Source organism: Leptonychotes weddellii, chromosome 5 (assembly GCF_054177405.1).
Source record: "Leptonychotes weddellii isolate Sample4059 chromosome 5, ASM5417740v2, whole genome shotgun sequence".
NCBI lineage: Eukaryota > Metazoa > Chordata > Mammalia > Carnivora > Phocidae > Leptonychotes > Leptonychotes weddellii.
In genome coordinates, this window is record NC_138373.1 from 123,493,133 (window position 1) to 123,513,244 (window position 20,112).

Here is a 20,112-nt window from a genome sequence, read left to right on the forward strand (position 1 = left end):
TTATGGTTTCCATTCCATCTTTGTTCTCTTTAATAATAGCTTTATTTTTAATTAAATCATATTCTTCTCTGTGTAGTTATTCTTTCCCATGTAAATTTCACACACTTTACCATGTAAGTCCACATGAATGTAACAATCTAGGCATTCTCCAGAGAGCACCATTATAATTTGGGGCTATTGAATGTCTTTATTCTGCCATAGTTATTTCTGTTCATGTGGAAATAAAAGAAGTCTGCTTAATAAAAATAAGATTGCTTTCCTTCTGCCTTCCTTATGAAAGTTTGGAATATTTATGTTAAGTATGCCACTGATTTTCACTACCACCACTGAGAGGCAAGAGTAATCACACTAATGTAATGGGTTGGAATGCTGGAGATTTGAAACATCATTTGTGAATTATACTTTATGAAAGAAGAGAGTGAAAGACTTCTGCCAAATTGTACCATCTTTTTTTTTTAAGATTCTTTCCCTATTTTTAAAATGATGCCTAATTTTAAATAGTGCCACTTAAGTAGTGTTGTACCAGGGGACTCTAAATAGAAGCATCTTACTAGATATTCAAATGAATTCTTTTTCTAGCACTTAGCTTGATAAGATTAAGTGCTATCCTGATAAAGGAAGAGAGTTGTGAGATATAAGACAGTAACAAACTGCAAAAATATGTGCTTTCATTTTATCTCCTTCATTACTCGTCACATTTCCTCTAAGAACCATGTTTTTAGAGCTTTGTACGCAATCCTCTCAATATACTAAAGCACATACCTATTGAGATCTAAATAGTTAGGAACTGAAGTAATATAAAGATGTATTCACATTTTTACATGTCGTTTGAAGAAGAATTACTGTGTTAATCAAAATGTGCAGGCATGTATATTTGTGTATTTCTCATTCGTTAGGGAAAACTGATGATGCCAAAGCTTCTGAGAAAGGCAAAACTCCCCTGAAAGGATCGTCTCTACAGAGGTCTCCTTCAGATGCAGGCAAAAGCAGTGGAGATGAGGGGAAAAAGCCCCCCTCAGGCATTGGAAGATCCACTGCTCCCGGCTCTTTTGGATTTAAGAAACCAAGCGGAGTGGGGTCATCTACTATGATCACAAGCAGCGGAGCGACAATAACAAGTGGGTCGGCCACCCTGGGTAAAATTCCCAAATCTGCTGCCATTGGTGGGAAGTCAAATGCAGGGAGAAAAACCAGTCTGGACGGATCCCAGAATCAGGATGATGGTGTGCTGCACGTGAGCTCCAAGACCTCCCTCCAGTACCGCAGCCTGCCCCGCCCTTCAAAATCCAGCACCAGCGGCATCCCCGGCCGAGGCGGCCACCGGTCCAGCACCAGCAGTATTGATTCCAACGTCAGCAGCAAGTCGGCTGGTGCCTCCACCTCGAAACTCAGAGAACCCACTAAGATTGGGTCAGGGCGCTCGAGCCCCGTCACTGTCAACCAGACGGACAAGGAAAAGGAAAAAGTAGCTGTCTCAGATTCCGAGAGCGTTTCTTTGTCAGGTTCCCCCAAATCCAGCCCCACCTCTGCCAGTGCCTGTGGGACCCAAGGGCTCAGGCAGCCAGGATCCAAGTATCCTGACATTGCCTCACCTACATTTCGAAGGTAAGAATGTGTGAAATGATGCAGGGAAAATAGAAAATGCTATACTGTAGGATACACAAGAACCGTTTCATAAATATAAATAATCTGTGTGTGTCCTGAATCCTATATCCTAAATATATATATGTGCCCTAAATATATGTTCTAAGGTTCATATATCTTAGCATCTTTTAGTTTCTGAGTACATGAGTTTTAAAAAGCTGATCTTACAGATAGCTGGGGGACAAAAATGGTGTTCATTGTGAGAAATGCTCAAACTTCTCAGTCCCACTGTCATTCTAATATTAGCAACACAAACAGCATTTATAAGAAACTTAAAAGCAGATGGCAACACTGAGGGGTAGTGATAAAATAAAGTAATCGCTTGTAAAATTTCCATAGATTTCCATCTCTCCTTTCCACAGTTAAAAATAAAACAAAATAGGTCTTCGTGACTATGGGTATTCATTTCCAGTGTTTATGATCTTGCTGGCTCTTAGGGAGTCAGTGATCATGAATGTAGATGAAATTGTTTTCCTTGTCAGAGATTAGATTGGACAGATTGATGCAGTACCATATCTTAACGTATTAAGGAAAATCAAGGTATGATATCCTGGACAGAATTTGAAAACATTTGGATGCTTCATATAGGATAATAACTCAGGAATGGACGAGATTTTGTAGCTTCATCAGCTTTCTTTGAAAGGACTCTGATAAGCAGCATAACTTGGCTTCTATATAGGGACTGTCTTTGGTACTAAATACGTAGAGTTCTGCTGTGAGATATCCTTGTTTTTAAATACTAATATATTTTAAGTGGCAGGAAAATACATAGCGTTAAAGACTTGGGACAAATGGTTAAACCTCTCTGGGTCTGTTTCCTCATCTATGAAATGGTAGAGTATGATTTATAGTCCATTACATGTTAAGTATTTTTAATGTTTGTTTTTATTACAATGAATAAACCAAGAACCTTGATAACTGGGAAATAAAGGGCCTTGAAACATTTGCATTTCAAGCAATCTCAGATACATGATTGTTTGAAAACCGAGAGGTTATATTCCTCAGTAGAAATATTAATTCTGAAAAACTGGCTTTTTGTAATGTTGATTCTCACTGGAAAGAATAATGACTTGCAGTGGGAGTTAATTATTTCTGTTGCTTAAATAAAAGCCAATAGTGCCCTCCAGTGGCCCATTACCTATGAAACAATTTCTCATATTCGTCATGAAATATTTCACTCTAGGAAATATGGATTTCATTGCAACTTAATTAGTTAGTAATCATTACGCCATTACTTCATATCACTTTATTTCCATATTTACATAAATTCGATTATATCATCTGCTTCATTTACAAAACTAAAATGTTTTCTGAACTGAACTCCAACATCTGAGTTAGCACCAACTATGTATCAAATCACTATTATAAATATGTACTTGAATAGCACTGGCAACTGACATAAAACCTTTGGTCTTTCTTGAGGAAATGCACACCAATGAACATGTTGCCAACAGTGTCCAATCTTATTTCTAACCAACTGCCCTCTGACCTTCACTCAGGCCACCAGATATGTAACATAACCTCCTAAACCTTGCCTTAAGCATTCCTTTTAGTTAAACTGTTACAATGAAAAAAAAGAAAAGGAAAGAAAGAGAGAAAGAGAGAAAGAAAGAAAGAAAAAGAAAGAACGAGAAAGAAAGAAAAGAAACAAATTTTAAGTGTTCTATACCGAATGCGTAGAAGTTGTTTCATTATAATGGATCTGTAAATAGGTAAGAGCAAGTGTGCTCAGACGCTTTAATTCTCTCTGGAAAGATTCTCGTGATCACTTACTCTGTGAAAGCCAAGGCTGTTCATGTGTGATCTGCTTTTGTTTTGCCCCTTTCCCCCCACCCCCTGGGTGGCGGCCAGTACCGACTTACCCGTATGGTGATAGGAGAGATTTTTTGGCACAAGATTAAGAAGCGCGAGCTTATAAAGTTCATTAACGCAGAGACGGGAAGTGCTCGGTAGCTCGGTACGCCAAAGCACGCTTGGCTGTGTGTACTGTAACCCTAAATATTAAATGTGGATATTAGTCTCTCGGAACAACTGAAGTTGTTATTTGTTTTTCTTTTAGGTTGTTTGGTGCCAAGGCAGGTGGCAAATCTGCCTCTGCACCTAATACTGAGGGTGTGAAATCCTCCTCAGTAATGCCCAGTCCTAGTACCACATTAGCGCGGCAAGGCAGTCTGGAATCACCATCGTCCGGTACGGGCAGCATGGGCAGTGCTGGTGGGCTAAGCGGCAGCAGCAGCCCTCTCTTCAGTAAGCCCTCAGACTTACCTACAGACGTTATAAGCTTAAGTCACTCGTTGGCTTCCAGCCCGGCGTCGGTCCACTCTTTCACATCAGGTGGTCTCGTGTGGGCTGCCAATCTGAGCAGTTCCTCTGCCGGCAGCAAGGACACTCCGAGTTACCAGTCCATGACTAGCCTCCATACGAGCTCTGAGTCTATTGACCTCCCCCTCAGCCATCATGGCTCCCTGTCTGGACTGACCACAGGCACTCACGAGGTGCAGAGCCTGCTCATGAGAACGGGTAGTGTGAGATCTACTCTCTCAGAAAGGTGAGCTTTCCTAGAGGCATCGGTGAAGCGTTCACCCCATCCTCCCCACGCTGTGCCTACCCTCCTCCCCCACCAGATTCCCTTGATGTCAGTGGGAATGCCACTCTGCAAAGGAACATAAAATTGAAGGGATAGAAGATTAAGGAGACCGGGCCTTTTGTTTGCTCTTACTACCAAGTTCGTAGAAGAAAAAAAAAAAAAAAGCCATGAAGAATAGGATAATTGTATAATTAAGTTTCTTAATATGAATGTGTACATACGTACCAAACAGGCAATTGGAATGAAATTCAAAGCATGGGTTTGTGTATTAAATGATGTCTTCTCAAGACGTGTTAATGATCTGGCCTCAGCTCCAAGACGACATAGCTCCTTATGATAATTTGAGCTTTTTTAAAGACCATATTTAAATGGGTTCTACAATTATGCTCTGAGCAATATGTTAAGCTTGCTTTATTAGCACTTCTGTAGGAAAAGAGCAAAAAGATCACTGGGGAATCCTAGTTGAATTGGAAAAAAAGTCAATTGTCAGATACGAATTCTTAGAGAAAATTAATAGCACCAGTGATATTTTTAATAGGCCCTTGAAAATAAATCATATTACAAGGTGTTTCCCATTGGTTTAAGCAGTTGTGTGTGTTGTTTTTTTTTAACTTACAATGAAAAACATAAAGAGGCATTCCTTACCGAATATACTTACCTGAAAGTGTCACTGTTAACCAAAATGCCTTTAGATTCTCTCACCCCAGAAATCCTTTCTCAGGCATTTTGGTACTAACTCTTTCCCCCTGGGAAATGTCCTGAAATTGCCTCTTTTCCCGGATAAACTTAATGTTATTTGTTTCCTGACACACCTAAAGCTTTTAAAAATGCTCCTGGCCACAAGCCTTAGTTGTGTTATTTGTGGAAGCACCACTGGCCACTGAAAATGCCTGGTATCGTTCCCTAAGCTTTTGTTCAGTCTGTTACTGAGGATGACATATCACCTCTTCTCTAGACTTCCAGCTTTACTCGCAGATTCGTTTTTAAAACACCGACTAAAGCTCTTACCTAGACTCTCACCACATTGCAGTAGTTGTCCCCTAACCCAAAATTTCCCGTTGCTCTTCCGTTTCTCTTGCCTTCATGAAATGCAAACCATCGCTTCCATCCCACTGTACCTCCCAGCCCCCTCATGGACACGGACAGCCATGCCCATGAGACAACCCCCGATAAAAGCATGTTTGAACTGAAATATTTATGCTTGATAGTTCTTATGGTGGGCTGCTAATTACAAAATAATATTTTTCTTCATGAACAAAAAACTGGGCCAGGAGACACAAGACAAACAGCTGGGGAGATAGAGACTAACGTGTAGGTGTTTGTATCCATGTCCCCTCTAGTTTTGTCATTATAGATAGCATACGTAAAGACCAACTACATACACGAAAACATTGGTTGTAAGTACTATTTCATTTAAGTTTTTATCTCAGAAGTTAGGCTTCCTACGGCACCTCGGATTTGAGTTTCCACACTTTAAGGTAAATGGGCACCTTCAATATGTCATTTTCAAGACTTATAACAAGTAAATCCAATTCTATTGAAAATCTGTTAGCAACCTGTAGTTTTAATGTATCTTTGATTGTATACTGATATGCGAGGAATCCAAATAACAATTCATAACCACACTGCAAATAGGTCATTATTTATTAACCCAAGTCACCCTCCAAATTACTGGTTTTTTTAATCACCAGTATGGCTGCAATAAGTTGACCATTTAGCCATCAACCTATTTCTCTGGTCTTCAGATATTAAAAAATCAGAAAAGTAGACAAGTAACTATTTGTAACAAGTAATCTTCAAATCAAACCAGAGTATAAAATTGAGCTTTATAGATACAAATACAGTGTTAATATTTTACTTTACCTGTATTTTAGCAGAAGTCAACATACATTTTCCCTTAGAAATACACTGGCAAATATGTAGTCACTTTTTTTCTTTAAGCAAATCTTGTTGTTGATCAGTTTTTGAAATAGGCTGGCTTTACAAATGGGAGTGTTCCAGTATTAAAAATAGCCAGATAAACAATTTTTCTAAAGTAAACCTTAGGCTACTTTAAAATAAATGCATATTTTGCCCTTGATTCTTAGTGAAATGTATTGGTGAATATTAAAGTGTGTGAAAAATAAAATACTTTCATAGGTATAATATATGATATAAATATTAATTAGTTCCAGGAAATTACTGGATCAAAATAATTTTTGATATGAGAGGTTGTACTTTTTCTTTCTTGGGAACAAAATTGCAGGCAGTAGCAATTTATTCTAATCCTTTAAGTACATTCAAGAAAGTTTATGATCTATTGAAGAGGAAATAAGATCCTATCAGAAATCCGGGCTTAATTAGAATTAAGCAGTCAGCGGAATGTTGGGAATGCTAAGGAAACCAAAGAGCCATACCTGACAGAGGGTGTGCTAACGTGTAGATATTGTAAGCAAAGTAATTAAAGTGATATGATAGAGATGTGTATAAGTTCGCGACTTACCCGTTTGTCTACAATTTCAAAATATTTTACCGATACATTCGTATCTTAATATTATTGAATCAATAGTTAAATAGATTTTAACTTTGTTCAAATTCCTTTTTCATTAAAATGTCATGAAATAATAAATAACCACAAAAAGTTCTTCAGTAATTTTCCCTCTAGCTGCTCCAAATCATTGGTGACCCTTGAGCCATAACCAGTTCCCAGTTATTTTGTTTAGTTTGTTTTGCTTTTTGTAACCTAACCAAACTTTAAAAATCATCTAGAGTAGTAACCAACTTTACAAATTGCTGGCTTGTTTGGAAATATCAGATCGAGGAACCCTGCCTTCACAATCCTGCAGAGCATCTGTTGGCTTTAGACAGACAGGGCCTGACCTCCTCAGACTGTTGCCTGACATCCCCCTCTCCCTCCTTGCCACTGCTTGCCTGGCCCTTGCAAGCATAAGAGTGTGTGACCTTTCAGGGTGTGTGGAAAGTGTCTACGGTATAAAACCATTAGTTTCCGGAGTCAAACAGATATTTCTACTTAGAGTTTTAACATATCGGTAAATTTAAATGTATTCTGATTTTTCTCTCATTAAATTCTCTGCGTGATATAAACATGTGCACTTTATACAATTGATAATTTTGGCAAACGATGCTTTAATAAATCTGCACGCATGAAAAAGATAATCTTTAAAATGGCTGGTGACCCTGTGAATGCTTTAGCACAACTGTAGTTCATAGTTATAGGTTTTTCCTATTTGTTCAATCTGATTCCTTTTTGTTTGCTTATGCACAGTATTAAAAAACCTTATTTAGTCAAAATGTGTACTAGAACTGGCGTCTACATAGCAGAGTAATTACCTTATGTGGACATTCCCAATAAATAAAGTCATATAATATCTTTGGTTGCTTTCTACTGCAGTGCTAAATAATGGAGTACACATAGAAGAAAACATTTTAGCTTTGGTTTTGAGTGATTAATTTTCAAGTCAATGTGTTTGCATTTGTGTTATATCATCCCCATTATGCGTATCCTGTGTATTTATTTTTATCATTGGAGGTTCTACTGGAAGAGAGCTATCATTCTTCAAATTCAAATTAATTGTATTCTTTGGTTGTTCACATGCCAGAAGTTATAACAGAAACCGTAGACTTGTCCCACTTAGCTGTTGACACCCTCTTCTATTTTTAGAGAGGCCACTTCTCATTTTCTCCAGACACATCCTTTCATCCCTTTCTATGACCAGTTGAGAATTCTTTAAAATAGAGACTGATAAAACTTATAACCTTTTAAATACCTAACTTCGAATTTCCAAAAGATGGCATAGTTCAATTCTATTAAATATTTAAATAAATGGTACCAGAAACGTTACGTGTCAAGCAGGTATTTATTATATATTATTTTTTCTCTTCTATGCAAATGGAATAGATCTGCCTTTGTTTTTATTAAAAATAATATGAATACAAAAATTAAGTATTAAAAGGTGTTTTATATCTCCTCTGCCCATTAGAAGTTGTCACTTTAACTCAGGGAGAGCAGATCTATCTGATTTCCACCTATGACTCTCCTGCTTTTGAAATCACAGTGAAAGTCTAATCAGTTGCACAGGGAAGCAAAAACTACCATAGCGGTAGGTAAATAGAACCTACAGGGGAATTATATCAACAAATGACTTAATCTACCTGCTCATAATCCTGTCACTAAATTATCACCAAATGTGTTACAACAATAGACATCTGGTCACCTTTGATTGGCCTTTTCCAATAAGTTAAGCATTAAATATGTGTTACAAAAATTTTATTTTGTGGAGTTTAAAGAACCATTTTTGTTGAATGTGTAATTTGGAGGTTTTGTTTGCATTATGTCCTTAGGGGTTTTCTTTGTTTTAACAGCATGCAGCTTGACAGAAATACACTACCCAAAAAGGGACTAAGGTATATATTTCTTTCAGCACAATTGCTGCCTTTCTCTGTTGTTACGTAAACTTTGTGTGCTGTCTCTCTCCCTCTTTCTTTGTTTGTTTGCAATGAAGTATCTGCCGTTGAGGATGGCATCACTTTTAACCCTGATATTTTCTCTGGCCTGAGGAGTTGGTGAGATAAGCCTCCGGTAGAGATACCAGTAGAGGTCAAGACTAAGTAAATTAAATCCAGTCTAATATCATTATTTGGGGAGCAGCAATTTTTGGTAGATTTCAGAACTCACTTCTATAAATTAAAATAAAATTAACTTCCCTAACTTTTGCATCTTGGAGGCATATGCTTGCAAAACCTCAACCCATATAGTCTACAGATGTGGCCAGTTAATGTTGAAAGGTTGAAGGATGCTCTAATTTGAATCAAAGAAAATATATTTTCATCATCAGAGGACAAATACTATAATTAAGGTATGAATTTTTAAAGAATCCTTTTGGTAAACACTCAAGAGTTTTCATTTCAGTTTTTCAGGAGTGCTAGTCAATTTAGATACGAATTAATCTAGTATAACATAGTAATCTCAAAATCATCATTTAGTTCATCATAAAAACTAAAATGAAAATTTAATCCATGGCCTTCCTTTACTATACACTTTTATCTGAGGAGAGGATGTAAAATGAACTGCTAATAGAGGTATAACACATATGAACTTAATGAGTTAACTGTTCTTTGATGTTAAAAATTTACTTACTCTGGTGAAAATGAGCACTGGCCAAATAGGTCTTTCCCTGTTATCCTTTTTCTTGCCAGTCCCTTAGTAATAACAAACAGCTTGCAATTATTCCATTTCAAGATTTTGTTTCAGAAATTTATTTTCCACTAAAGTGAACCCATTTTTTTCCTTTTTTAAAAAAATCTAGACATGATGTCAAGTGCCATTTTAACCAAATAAATGTGGTGGTTTTTTTTTATGTTTTCCTTTTTTTTTTTTTTTTCAAAAAAAAGATCTGTCAATTTGTGTTCCATTTCCTATGCTTTTCTGTGGCCATCACACCAGTTCCCTTGGCTCCTGGCCTAGCACTGTCTACCATATTTAGTCTGTGCTTTCACCCTCTTCACATCCTTCCAAGCACTGTGCTTTTGAGTCCTTCTCAATTAACTTGGCTGTCTGCTCATTGCTTATGATTTTCAACTACATATCTCACAGAAGCATAATTTTCCTTTCAAAATCCTTTATTTTTTTTTTTTCCTGTGAGATTCACACAGATGGTGTCAGATCATCTGGAAGAACTAAGCAATTATAATTAGATTCAATCTGTTTGAGAATGTTGTTCAGTCTGAATAGTAAGCTCCTCTCAATTGTTTTCTTGTCCTGGTATTGCCTTGCCCTTATAGATGTGCTTCAGTGTCTTAGCTGTGCTGTTTTGCAGATACACCCCATCATCTCGGCAGGCCAACCAAGAAGAGGGCAAGGAGTGGCTGCGTTCCCATTCCACTGGAGGGCTGCAGGATGCTGGCAGCCAGTCCCCTCTGCTCTCCCCCTCCGCCATGTCATCTTGCACCACAGGAAAATATCACTTTTCCAACCTGGGTAAAATATTCTAAACACAATTTCATCTTGTTCCTTTGACCACCTGCCCTCACGGGAGCGCTGGGATCTCTCCATAAAATGTGTTCACTTAAGGAAAAGATAGAGACACCTTAAGAGTACCTTTTATTTGTTTAATGGCTGGCTATTCACAGAATACTTTGCAAATGATGTGCAGTTTATGCTCATGACCACAACTTGACACAGGTACTACTGTTGTGATTTTATAGTCTAGGATCCAGAGGCACAGAGAGGTCATTTCACTCATAAAAAGGTCACTACTCTTAAGGGCCAGAGGCAGTAATTGATCCCAGAACACCTGACTTTAAGCCTAGAGGGTTTTCTCAGAGTCTTCTTAAAAAACAATAAAACAGGGGCCCCTGGGTGGCTCAGTTGGCTAAGCATCTGCCTTCGGCTCAGGTCATGATCCCAGGGTCCTGGGATCGAGCCCCGCATCCAGCTCCCTGCTCAGCGGGGAATGTGCTTCTCCCTCTCCCTCTGCCTCTCCCCCAGCTTGTGCTCTCTCTCTCTCACTCTCTCTCTCAAATGAATAAATAAAGTCTTAAAAAAAACTATTAAACAAAGCAACAAAAATTCTCCTTGTCCTTTAAGATGTTTTTTTAAATCCTTAGCAAAATTTATCATACTTTTGTAGAAAAACAAAATATAAATAATTAAGAAGAAGGAAAAAGTAACTCCATGACTCTTAAGATCACTTCTTTACAGGTGATCAAAATGAATACCATTTCAAAACTCTCCTTAAAATGAATATGAGTATTCCCTGTGAACATTTTTGGATAAGTGCAATGAAAAAAAAAATGACAGATTTAGCCATTGCGTTACTTTGTGCTTAGCATCATTTGTATTAAATGTAAAATCATTTGTATAAATGTCACAGAAAACATAGGGAAGAGTGACAAAGTAATGAAAGAAGTCTAAACATGCCAGTTCTAATTTAATAGATCCAATTCTTTTAAAAATAGATTTCTGTTCTATAAAATCACATATAAAGTAGTCTCATTATCTTGTCTAGTAATGGACTCACCGATTTTCCAAATTCTTCAATCATTTGGACTTTTCAATTTTTTCAACCCTTTAGGACACTCACGGCTCTTTCTCTTCTCTTGTAACTCTTCCTGCTTTACAGATTAAAACTTTGGCAATGGAAAACGATTTTTTTGGTCATGGTTCCATATGAGCTAATGAATCCCTATCAAACACCAAGTTTTTGCTGCTGCATCTACACAGTGAGGGACTTCTTTGTCTCATAATGGCAACAGATGGTATAGTTTTTACTTACTTTGAATTGTAATTATAAAACATAGCAAGAAGCTTAAAATTTTCACTTCAAAAAATAAATTGAAAATGTTTTTTATAGAGTCATAGGAATATGAAATAAACTCTAATTTTATGCAACATCTGAAACAAACCCAAACCACCTGAAATGTTGAGTTTGCTAGGTATCTTATGTCTCTTATCAATCTTTTTAATACTTGACATTAATTTGACTAATTGAATCCTTATCCCATTATTTTCTCATTTATATTATTCTGATTAAATCCATCTGTTCCATTATTATTTAGAAAAAAATGCTCACCACTTACTATGTCTGATCTTGACAAAGTCAATTTCCTCATCTGTGAAATGGATCCAAAATACCTAGGTTTTATTATGGAGGGACTAACTTATGTGTACCAAGACTCAAGAGAGTATAAGACCTCATAGACCTTGCTACCTCATCATTTTTATTGGAAAGCATGCCTTATGTTATCAGAGACAATAGCAGTGGATTTCAAATTGACCTTACTGCCTCCACCATCATTTTCAACATTTGCACCCATTGGGACTTATAAAGAAAGACCTTCCGATCATGTCGACACATTCTCATGTGCCCACCCAAATTTCATAAGCATACATAGCTTCAAATCAGGTGTTCTGAGGTCTCTATGCTGTGTTATTTTAAAGAAAAAAATGACCAGTTTTAAAAACATGAAAATTATTTTTTTAGAACTTTTTATTTTGGGGTGCCTGGGTGGCTCAGTCGGCTGGGCATCAGACTCTTGGTTTCGGTTCAGGTCATGATCTCAGGGCTCATGAAATCGAGCATGGGGCTCTATACTCAACACAGAGTCTGCTTGGGATTCTCTCTCTCTTTCCCTCTGCCCCTCCCCTAACTCAGGTGCTAGCTCCCTCTCTCTCTCTCTCTCTCTCTCAAATAAATCTTAAAAAAAAACCCAAAACACCTTTTTATTGATTTCCAGATCACCTGAATTTATATTTACTAGGCAAGACTGTGGGTACTATTAAAATGTAATCATAACTAAAGATTATTTTATTATTAAATTAAAAAATATATCAAATGGAATTTTTTAACTTGAATATGGATAGCATTGTCCTGCAGTTCACTTTGGTCATCATTTGTCTTCAATTTAATCATTATCTCTTCTGAATGATCAGCAAGTGATTATTACTAACATTCAGCAATTGCAATACCTGTGTTTTTTCTTTATCCTTTCTACTTATTAAAATATCTTAATACATATAATTTTTAGAAATATTACTGTAAAAAGTAATGTATAACGAACAGAAATTTAAGATCACTTCAGTTACATCATTATCAGTAGAGTAGCATGAAGCTATTGCCAAAGTAAGCTGTGGTTTGTGGGTAGTTCCTGGTATGTATGATACCTGTAATGGAAACATTCCACTCAAGAAAGTGAATCAGAATATAACTTATGGAAACAGAATACATCTTTGTTTGAAACTTTATTGGTCATTGCCCTTGTGAGGCATCTCATAACCTGGTGAGACTCACTGTCATCTTCCCATGAGTGACAACAATTACTCAGCTTCACTTTTCATCATGCTGCAAGAGTTAGTATGTAGAAGTATTACTATCAGCCTCTCACCTACGAGTTCTTTATATTTGTTGGACCCTTTTGCATACAGAGTATTGTTTAAAGAACTTTATAGGGGAAGTTTCTATGCTTTTGCGTCCAAGTGTTCCTCCACCTTGAATGCCCTTCTACTCCTCTCTCCATATTCACTTTTTAAGCTATTCAGAATTAACCCCCTTCTTCTATACTCATGAAAGCATAGAACCTGAGAGATGGGAGACACCTATCTCTGGTTCAGTTATTCAACTATTAGTTAAATACTTAAGACATCTCTAGCTTCTTCTCTAAACCCACCCATGACAGAAACTACCTGAATCTAGAAATACCACACTTTGGAAGTTCCTCTTTAAAAAAAAAAATCAAATAAAATTTTCTTGAATTGCTACCTAGTTCCTAGTGATAGTCCCAGATTCCACAAAATAAGTTAAAATAAGCTTCCATATGAATATTCTTATTTTAAAACAATATCATAAACTCACTAGCTAATATGTCTGGATATAGTTGCAAAGTCAAAGAGAGATCTTGAGGTATTTAAAAACCCACTCCATATTTCTATCAGGTCCACTCTCCTCAAATCCCACAAATCAACATTTAATGTAGTAAAAACAGGGGTTTTGTTCTGAAATATAATTTAAAGTCAGCAGCCCCCTTTTCCCTAACATATGGTCATATCTATATCTCTCCTTTTAGAAATTTGGCTGTATCTCTGAGCTTGGAATGAGTCCAGAGGTCATTTATTCTGCCATTTTTAAAAATTATAATTCATGAAAAAACTGAAGGGTAGATATTGGGATATTTGCCTGAAGCAAATGGAAAGCAAAGCCAGTTTAGAAGCCCTGTGCTAATTTGTGTACCATTGCTGAAATTCTATTTGTCTGTCATATTTTTGTCCTATAATTTTTCTTCATTTATTTACATATTAACTTTTCTACCTTTCAGTTACCTCTGCTAGTAGCCATTGTTGAAGTCAGGGCCATGCCATATTTATCTTTCTATTATTCAACCACAGCCCCCAAAAAGCAGACCTGTCATAGACATTAATGTAACTGAACATTCTTAAATAGTATGGGTATAGTTTCAATGGAGAAGCTATCAAAAGTGTCTGTAAATGCAAACTATTCACTTTAAAATTCACTGTAATCCTCATTATTTCTTGGATGATTTAAGTCACATGTTTTGAAATTATAGAAGGACAATTTACTTGGATAGCTCTGCAACCATTACGCAAAGCCAAATAGTGAATGAAATGACCTTCTCGCCTCTAGATACATATATTAACATAATACATTTACAAATGTGTTGAATACTTCATTCATTTAGCAAAGAGACAATCCATACTGTGGACATAGAAAGGATGATTTACTCCAATCCAGGTACTCTAAACATAAACATTCAAGTCTAGAATGTCCTTCAGCGTATCTATTGTCAGTCAGTTAGCAATCAAATTGAATTAATCACTGCTGGCTGAAGGAATGTGCCTAAAAGATCTCTCTCACCCTCCCTCCCTCTCTCTCCTCACTCTCCCTGTCTCCTCACTCTCCCTGTCTCTCTCTCCCCACCCTCCCTTCTTTCCTTCTTTCTTTCCTTCTTTCAGGGCTTTGTTCCTTCCAACAGATTGCACACTTTACAAATCCATAGTTTCTTTCACCTTTTATTGTATTTCACATATGCACACACAGATATAATTCTAAATCTTGTATTTCTTTCCTTTTTCTCATTCCAATCCACAACCGCTCTATCAGAGGGTTGTTCTGCATATTAATTCATCAATACCTATAAAAATCCAGCATAGTGCCTGGAAAAAAGGAGACATTCCCTTTCACTTGCCTCATAGTATATATGCCTCCTATTGTTTTGAAAGCCAGACGTTATATTAAAAAGAAATGTAGTGCCTGTGTCAAAGAAAAAAAATAGCAAATTTTGAAATGATAATCAGACTCATTCTAAACCAATGACATAAATTCCCTAAGGTTTTGAAAGTACCCACAGCTTTTGTGATAGCTTAAGAGGTTCCTGCCTGCTTCCTCACATGTAACAACTTAGTTTTCTTAAATATGAGCATTTGTGATAAATATATATATTTCTCAATTTTGTGCTTTGCTTTTATTCCAAATTTTAAGACTACTGTTTCTGAAGCAGTTGTACATTCAGTCAACCACATCTTTCTTTAAATTCATGTTTATCAGTTGGCCTAAAAAGTTGAGTGTTATTAGAACTCTTCAGCAATAAGCACTAAGTAAATAAATTCTTATTTCAAATTATGAACATGAGGTACTGCTTGGGAAACACAAGAGGTTTGTGACATTTGACAGTCTCACTGTGGTACTCTGGTCTTAGACACAGTAGAAAAGAGTTCAATGTGATTAACCTGTTGATTAGCTACAGAAACCATGCATATTACATTTCATTTAAAGAAAAATTTCATTTTCTTCTTTTATAACTAACTGATAATAATGATGGTACTGACCATCAACTTACATAAATTCAGAACTCAAAACGATGAAAGTCTTTGCCTGGAAGCTTCAAAAGGGTCTTCTTGGGACATTTAGATTTCTTGTGCTTTCTTTTTTATTTTGTTTTTTCCATTAAAGTGATATATTCTTCTTGAGAAGAAACCTACAGACTCTATGCAGGCAATCTTTTCTTCATAATCGCCAGCAGAATATGCCATGCTGTTGTATTTCTAGCACGAACAGTAGAGGTTGCTTGGTGGCTTTGTTTAATATTGCTTTAGAAATTGACATACTGCTGGCCATGAAAGTGTTAGGAGAAAAGAGGGACTCCACTGAAATTGTTATTGAACATTTCAGAGGCAGACTGTCAGCCTACCTTAAATAGAGACACCCATTAAATTCACGTTTCCGTAGAATTGGGATCACATTCTCGCTGTCCAGCAACCTACTATTTTCATCATCTAAGCCTCAGAATAATGAGGCTATGTGTGTTTTGTTTTTCAGTGAGCCCAACCAATCTGTCTCAGTTTAACCTTCCTGGGCCCAGCATGATGCGCTCAAATAGCATCCCAGCCCAAGATTCTTCCTTCGATCTCTATGATGACTCCCAGCTTTGTGGGAGTGCCACGTCTCTGGAAGAAAGGCCACGTGCCATCAGTCATTCAGGCTCATTCCGAGACAGCATGGAAGAAGGTAGGCGTACGGGGAAATAAAGATGGAGTTACTTTATTTAACTCAGAGGTGAAAACTGTCACATCAGTCACCATCACAAGGATTCCTGAAGAGTAAATAAATTAGTAAGTATAACTCTCATTTAGGGAGCCCTGAAGCTTGAAGAAGTTTTAGTCTGCATTACCTTCTGGTTCTTTATGCATTTGGAAATATGCCAGAAATTGTTTAGATTGATACTTGGTTGTAGAACAGTTCAGAACAAATCCAGTGTTCTCATACAGAAATCCTCATTATTTTAGAGACTATTTGCCCTGGTGTGTCAAATACCAGAGCCAATGTTTTGTTTGACATCTCAGTTAAAGAATCATAAAGATACATAAACCAGAAAAATTATCTTATGAAACTACCACACGTTGCCAACTTGTATTCTCAGAAACTCCCTCTGGTGTTGGTTTCTGTTATCATATCATATTAGAACTCATATCATGTCTACTTTTTGCCTTATAAGTTTCATTTCCTTACCCAATGCAATAAGGTTCTATGTGAATACTTTATAAGTTCTATTTGAAAAACTCAGGAGGCTTAATTGATGTTCAAATGTATGTAATTTTTTAAAACTGTATAACCACAGGTTGAAATTTGATAATATTTGAGAGATTTTCCTCTTTGATTTAATGAATTATTTTTTAATGTATCCATAGAGGAAAATTGTGGCACACATATTACAAAGCATATCAGCTAAGGATAAAATAAAGGTAAACATAAAAGTTTAAATTGATCAGAATAAAATCAGATATTTGTACCTTTGGGGTAAATACCTAGTAGTGCAATTGCTTGCCATTTGCAACGACGTGGATGGAACTAGAGGGTATTATGCTAAGCGAAATAAGTCAATCAGAGAAAGACAATTATCATATGATCTTACTCATGTGTGGAATTTAAGAAACAAAACAGAGGAGCATAGAGGAAGGGAGAGAAAAATAAAACAAGAGGAAATCAGAGAGGGAGACAAACCATAAGAGATTCTTAACTCTAGGAAAAAAACTGAGGGTTGCTGGAGGGGAGAGGGGTGGGGGGATGGGGTAACTGGGTGATGGGCATTAAGGAGGTCATGTGATGTAATGAGCACTGGGTGTTATATACAACTGATGAATCACTGAACTCTACCTCAGAAACTAATAATACACTATATGTTAATTAATTGAATTTAAATAAAATAAAATAAAGTTTTTTAAAAAAGAATAACATCAACATGAAATCAGCCAACTATCTTAGTCTTTAATAATTATGTATAAAAGAAAGGACTCCATATCTTGAAACATATCAAGTTTTAAGCCTCTGGTCATCCATTTATTTGTGGTATGAACTTGGGTCAATTTCTTAACTTTATCAGTGCTAATTCCTGCATCTGTAATTTCACAGCTTTGTCATGAAAATGAAATTAGGGAGTAGTTCTGTTCCTTTCTTTTTCTCCTTCCTACTCTCTTAAAGGCTCTTCTGACTAAAAGTTTAGATAGCTATGAAAATTGATTTCATGTTTTCAGGCCACTACTGTACATTTCATCTGCTAGCACTAAATCGGTTGACCATCATTGCCACTACCTTTTGGGATATTAACCGAACCACTGAGTTCACTGTGACAAATAGTGGATTACACCCCGAGAGTCTGCTGATTGTGGCAGAGTAGATAGACAAAATTGAACTAATTGGAAATGTAAAGTCGTTGCTTTTTTGAGATGGTTCTATCACTCTCTTCACAGACTGGCATATTATAATACTGTAAAAATAATTTGCTAAGCATACTGATGGCTCATCTAGAGTGCCTCATTTACAGATAAAATGCTCTTCATATGCTTGGGAAAGTCTGGCCTTCTGTGTAGGAGGTTTAAATAATCTCAATTGCTGAACACCAGCCTGAGTGGGCAAGATGGCTTTTTGATGCCCATACATTGAACACGGAACTATTATAATTCTTACATTGTGGTCTACAACCAAGGGATTATTGAACTAGCAAGATGGAAGGGGCTTTATTGATGCCCTCCCTGCTCAGTGATCACCGTGAAGATAAAGAAACAACCACACACTAGGAGGTCATAGACCTATAAATAGTAAGTAACAGCAACAAACCAAAAATGGGATCTCCTGATTCATTGTCCATCTGTCTTCTGTACACCAGGCTGAAAATCCTAGTGCATACTGGTGCATACTGTTTATTAGAGTTTGGAAGAATGTGGGATTTTGTTTGTTTTGTGTTCTTTAGATGACTAACATTTTGCCCATCTCACAGAGTGGTGGTAGTTGCTTGAGCTAGAAATCTGGGAGTTGTCCTTTATTCCTCTTTTGACCCACGTTTTTATATTCAGTCAGTTTTAAAGAGGTTCTTCCTAGTGTCCCTCAAATTCATCCCTTTCCTTTGAGCCACAATGCCACAATCCCACACAGCTTTTCCAATCCTCTCTCCAGACCAGCTTGTGAGCATCTCCCATGTACTCTTGCCTTGCATTGCTCTAGAGAGTATTTTTATTACTCTATTATAATTATCTTCTTAGTTGTATACCTTTCTACTTTTTTTTTGAGCTTCTGGGATTGTGTCATCATTTTTATAGTCCCAGGATCTAGGAAGGGCCTGTCACATTGGGTGGGCCCAACTAATGTTTGTTGAATGGATGAATATGCAGAAATAACTTTACATTTCCCCACAGTGAAAAGAGGAAGGACTTTTCTACAAATATAATTAAGCACAATTTTACCACCTTTTGGGCTTAACATATTAGATATGCAAAAATATAAAAACAGTCTATCAATTGTTTAAGATGCTATTTTGGTAGACCTCGATAAAAGACAGTATGCAATTTCCATTCTTAATTTCAGTGAGACACCACCTTGAAATAAACATTTTTTTCTATGACTAGAACTACAAAAGAAACAATAATTCTCCATTTAAAAGAGCATAATCAACTCATCACAGATAATGTTGAAATAGCAAGTTCAATCAAATGCTTATTTCCCTGAAAGTGTATGGAGAAAAACAGTGAAAATGGATCTTTGTTGTATAAAAATGAAATTAAATAAATAAAACACATAAAGCTTTTTTTTTTTAAGTTTTAAAGTTTATGGCAACTTTATTTTAGGTTTCCATGATTTTCTGGTAATTTATTCTGTGGAAGTTTACTATAGCTTTAAATATGCACACAGCATGCTCGAAGGGCTTGTGTTTGTCAAATCCTCTCTCTATCATGATGAAGGAGGTATTTTAGGGGGACAGATTTGGGACCTTCCCATGTCTCAACATTTTGACCTTGAGAAAATAACCACAGAACTGTCCTCCGATTGTTGTATCTAGCTGTTATTATTTTACTTCCCCGCTTCCCTATTCTCCACTCTCCAGCAAAGACGCGCTGTTTCTGAGCAGACTTCATTATTTCACCTCTTGTTCTTTTTTGCTTTTTCCAGTTCACGGCTCTTCATTATCACTGGTCTCCAGCACTTCTTCTCTTTACTCAACAGTAAGTATCCGCTGTGAAGATATAGCTTCTGCCTTTGCCAAGCCTGCAGGTGATTCAGTAGATTGATATTGACAAGTTGCCCAGGGAGAGAATGTGTGCTGAGCTCCCAAATACCCCATCTGCTGGCAGGTGCTGCTGGGCCAGTGCCTCCGTGGCCCACTTAGATGTGCCTCCGCTTGACTCTCGTGTACTTACGAAAATCAGTGAGTGCATGAAAAACTGAATTTTGTAAGACCTACTGGGGGTATGACTGGGAATCCCCAAACCCATGTACTGAGCTGTACCATAAATTTATGATATTGACAAGTTTTCCTTGTTCGGGTCTCTGAGCCACGACTGGCAATTGTCCTATGGTATTTTCTCCGTTCTATTATTTTGA

At 36.8% G+C, this 20,112-nt stretch overlaps 1 protein-coding gene across 10 annotated transcripts in view; it reads left to right on the forward strand.

The window, feature by feature from the left end:
* Positions 1–20,112, forward strand: part of NAV3 (neuron navigator 3) — a 773,874-nt gene that overhangs the window by 682,720 nt on the left and 71,042 nt on the right. For 6 of the 10 annotated variants that reach the window (XM_081822104.1, XM_081822099.1, XM_081822103.1 and 3 more), the window contains 6 exons: positions 897–1,605; positions 3,704–4,192; positions 8,594–8,635; positions 10,048–10,208; positions 16,060–16,248; positions 19,681–19,733. In XM_081822104.1, the coding sequence (XP_081678230.1) occupies positions 897–1,605; positions 3,704–4,192; positions 8,594–8,635; positions 10,048–10,208; positions 16,060–16,248; positions 19,681–19,733 (1,643 nt within the window). The remainder of the gene's footprint in view (positions 1–896; positions 1,606–3,703; positions 4,193–8,593; positions 8,636–10,047; positions 10,209–16,059; positions 16,249–19,680; positions 19,734–20,112) is intronic. The other 4 variants (XM_081822101.1, XM_081822102.1, XM_031027054.2 and 1 more) reach the window with 2 other exon arrangements.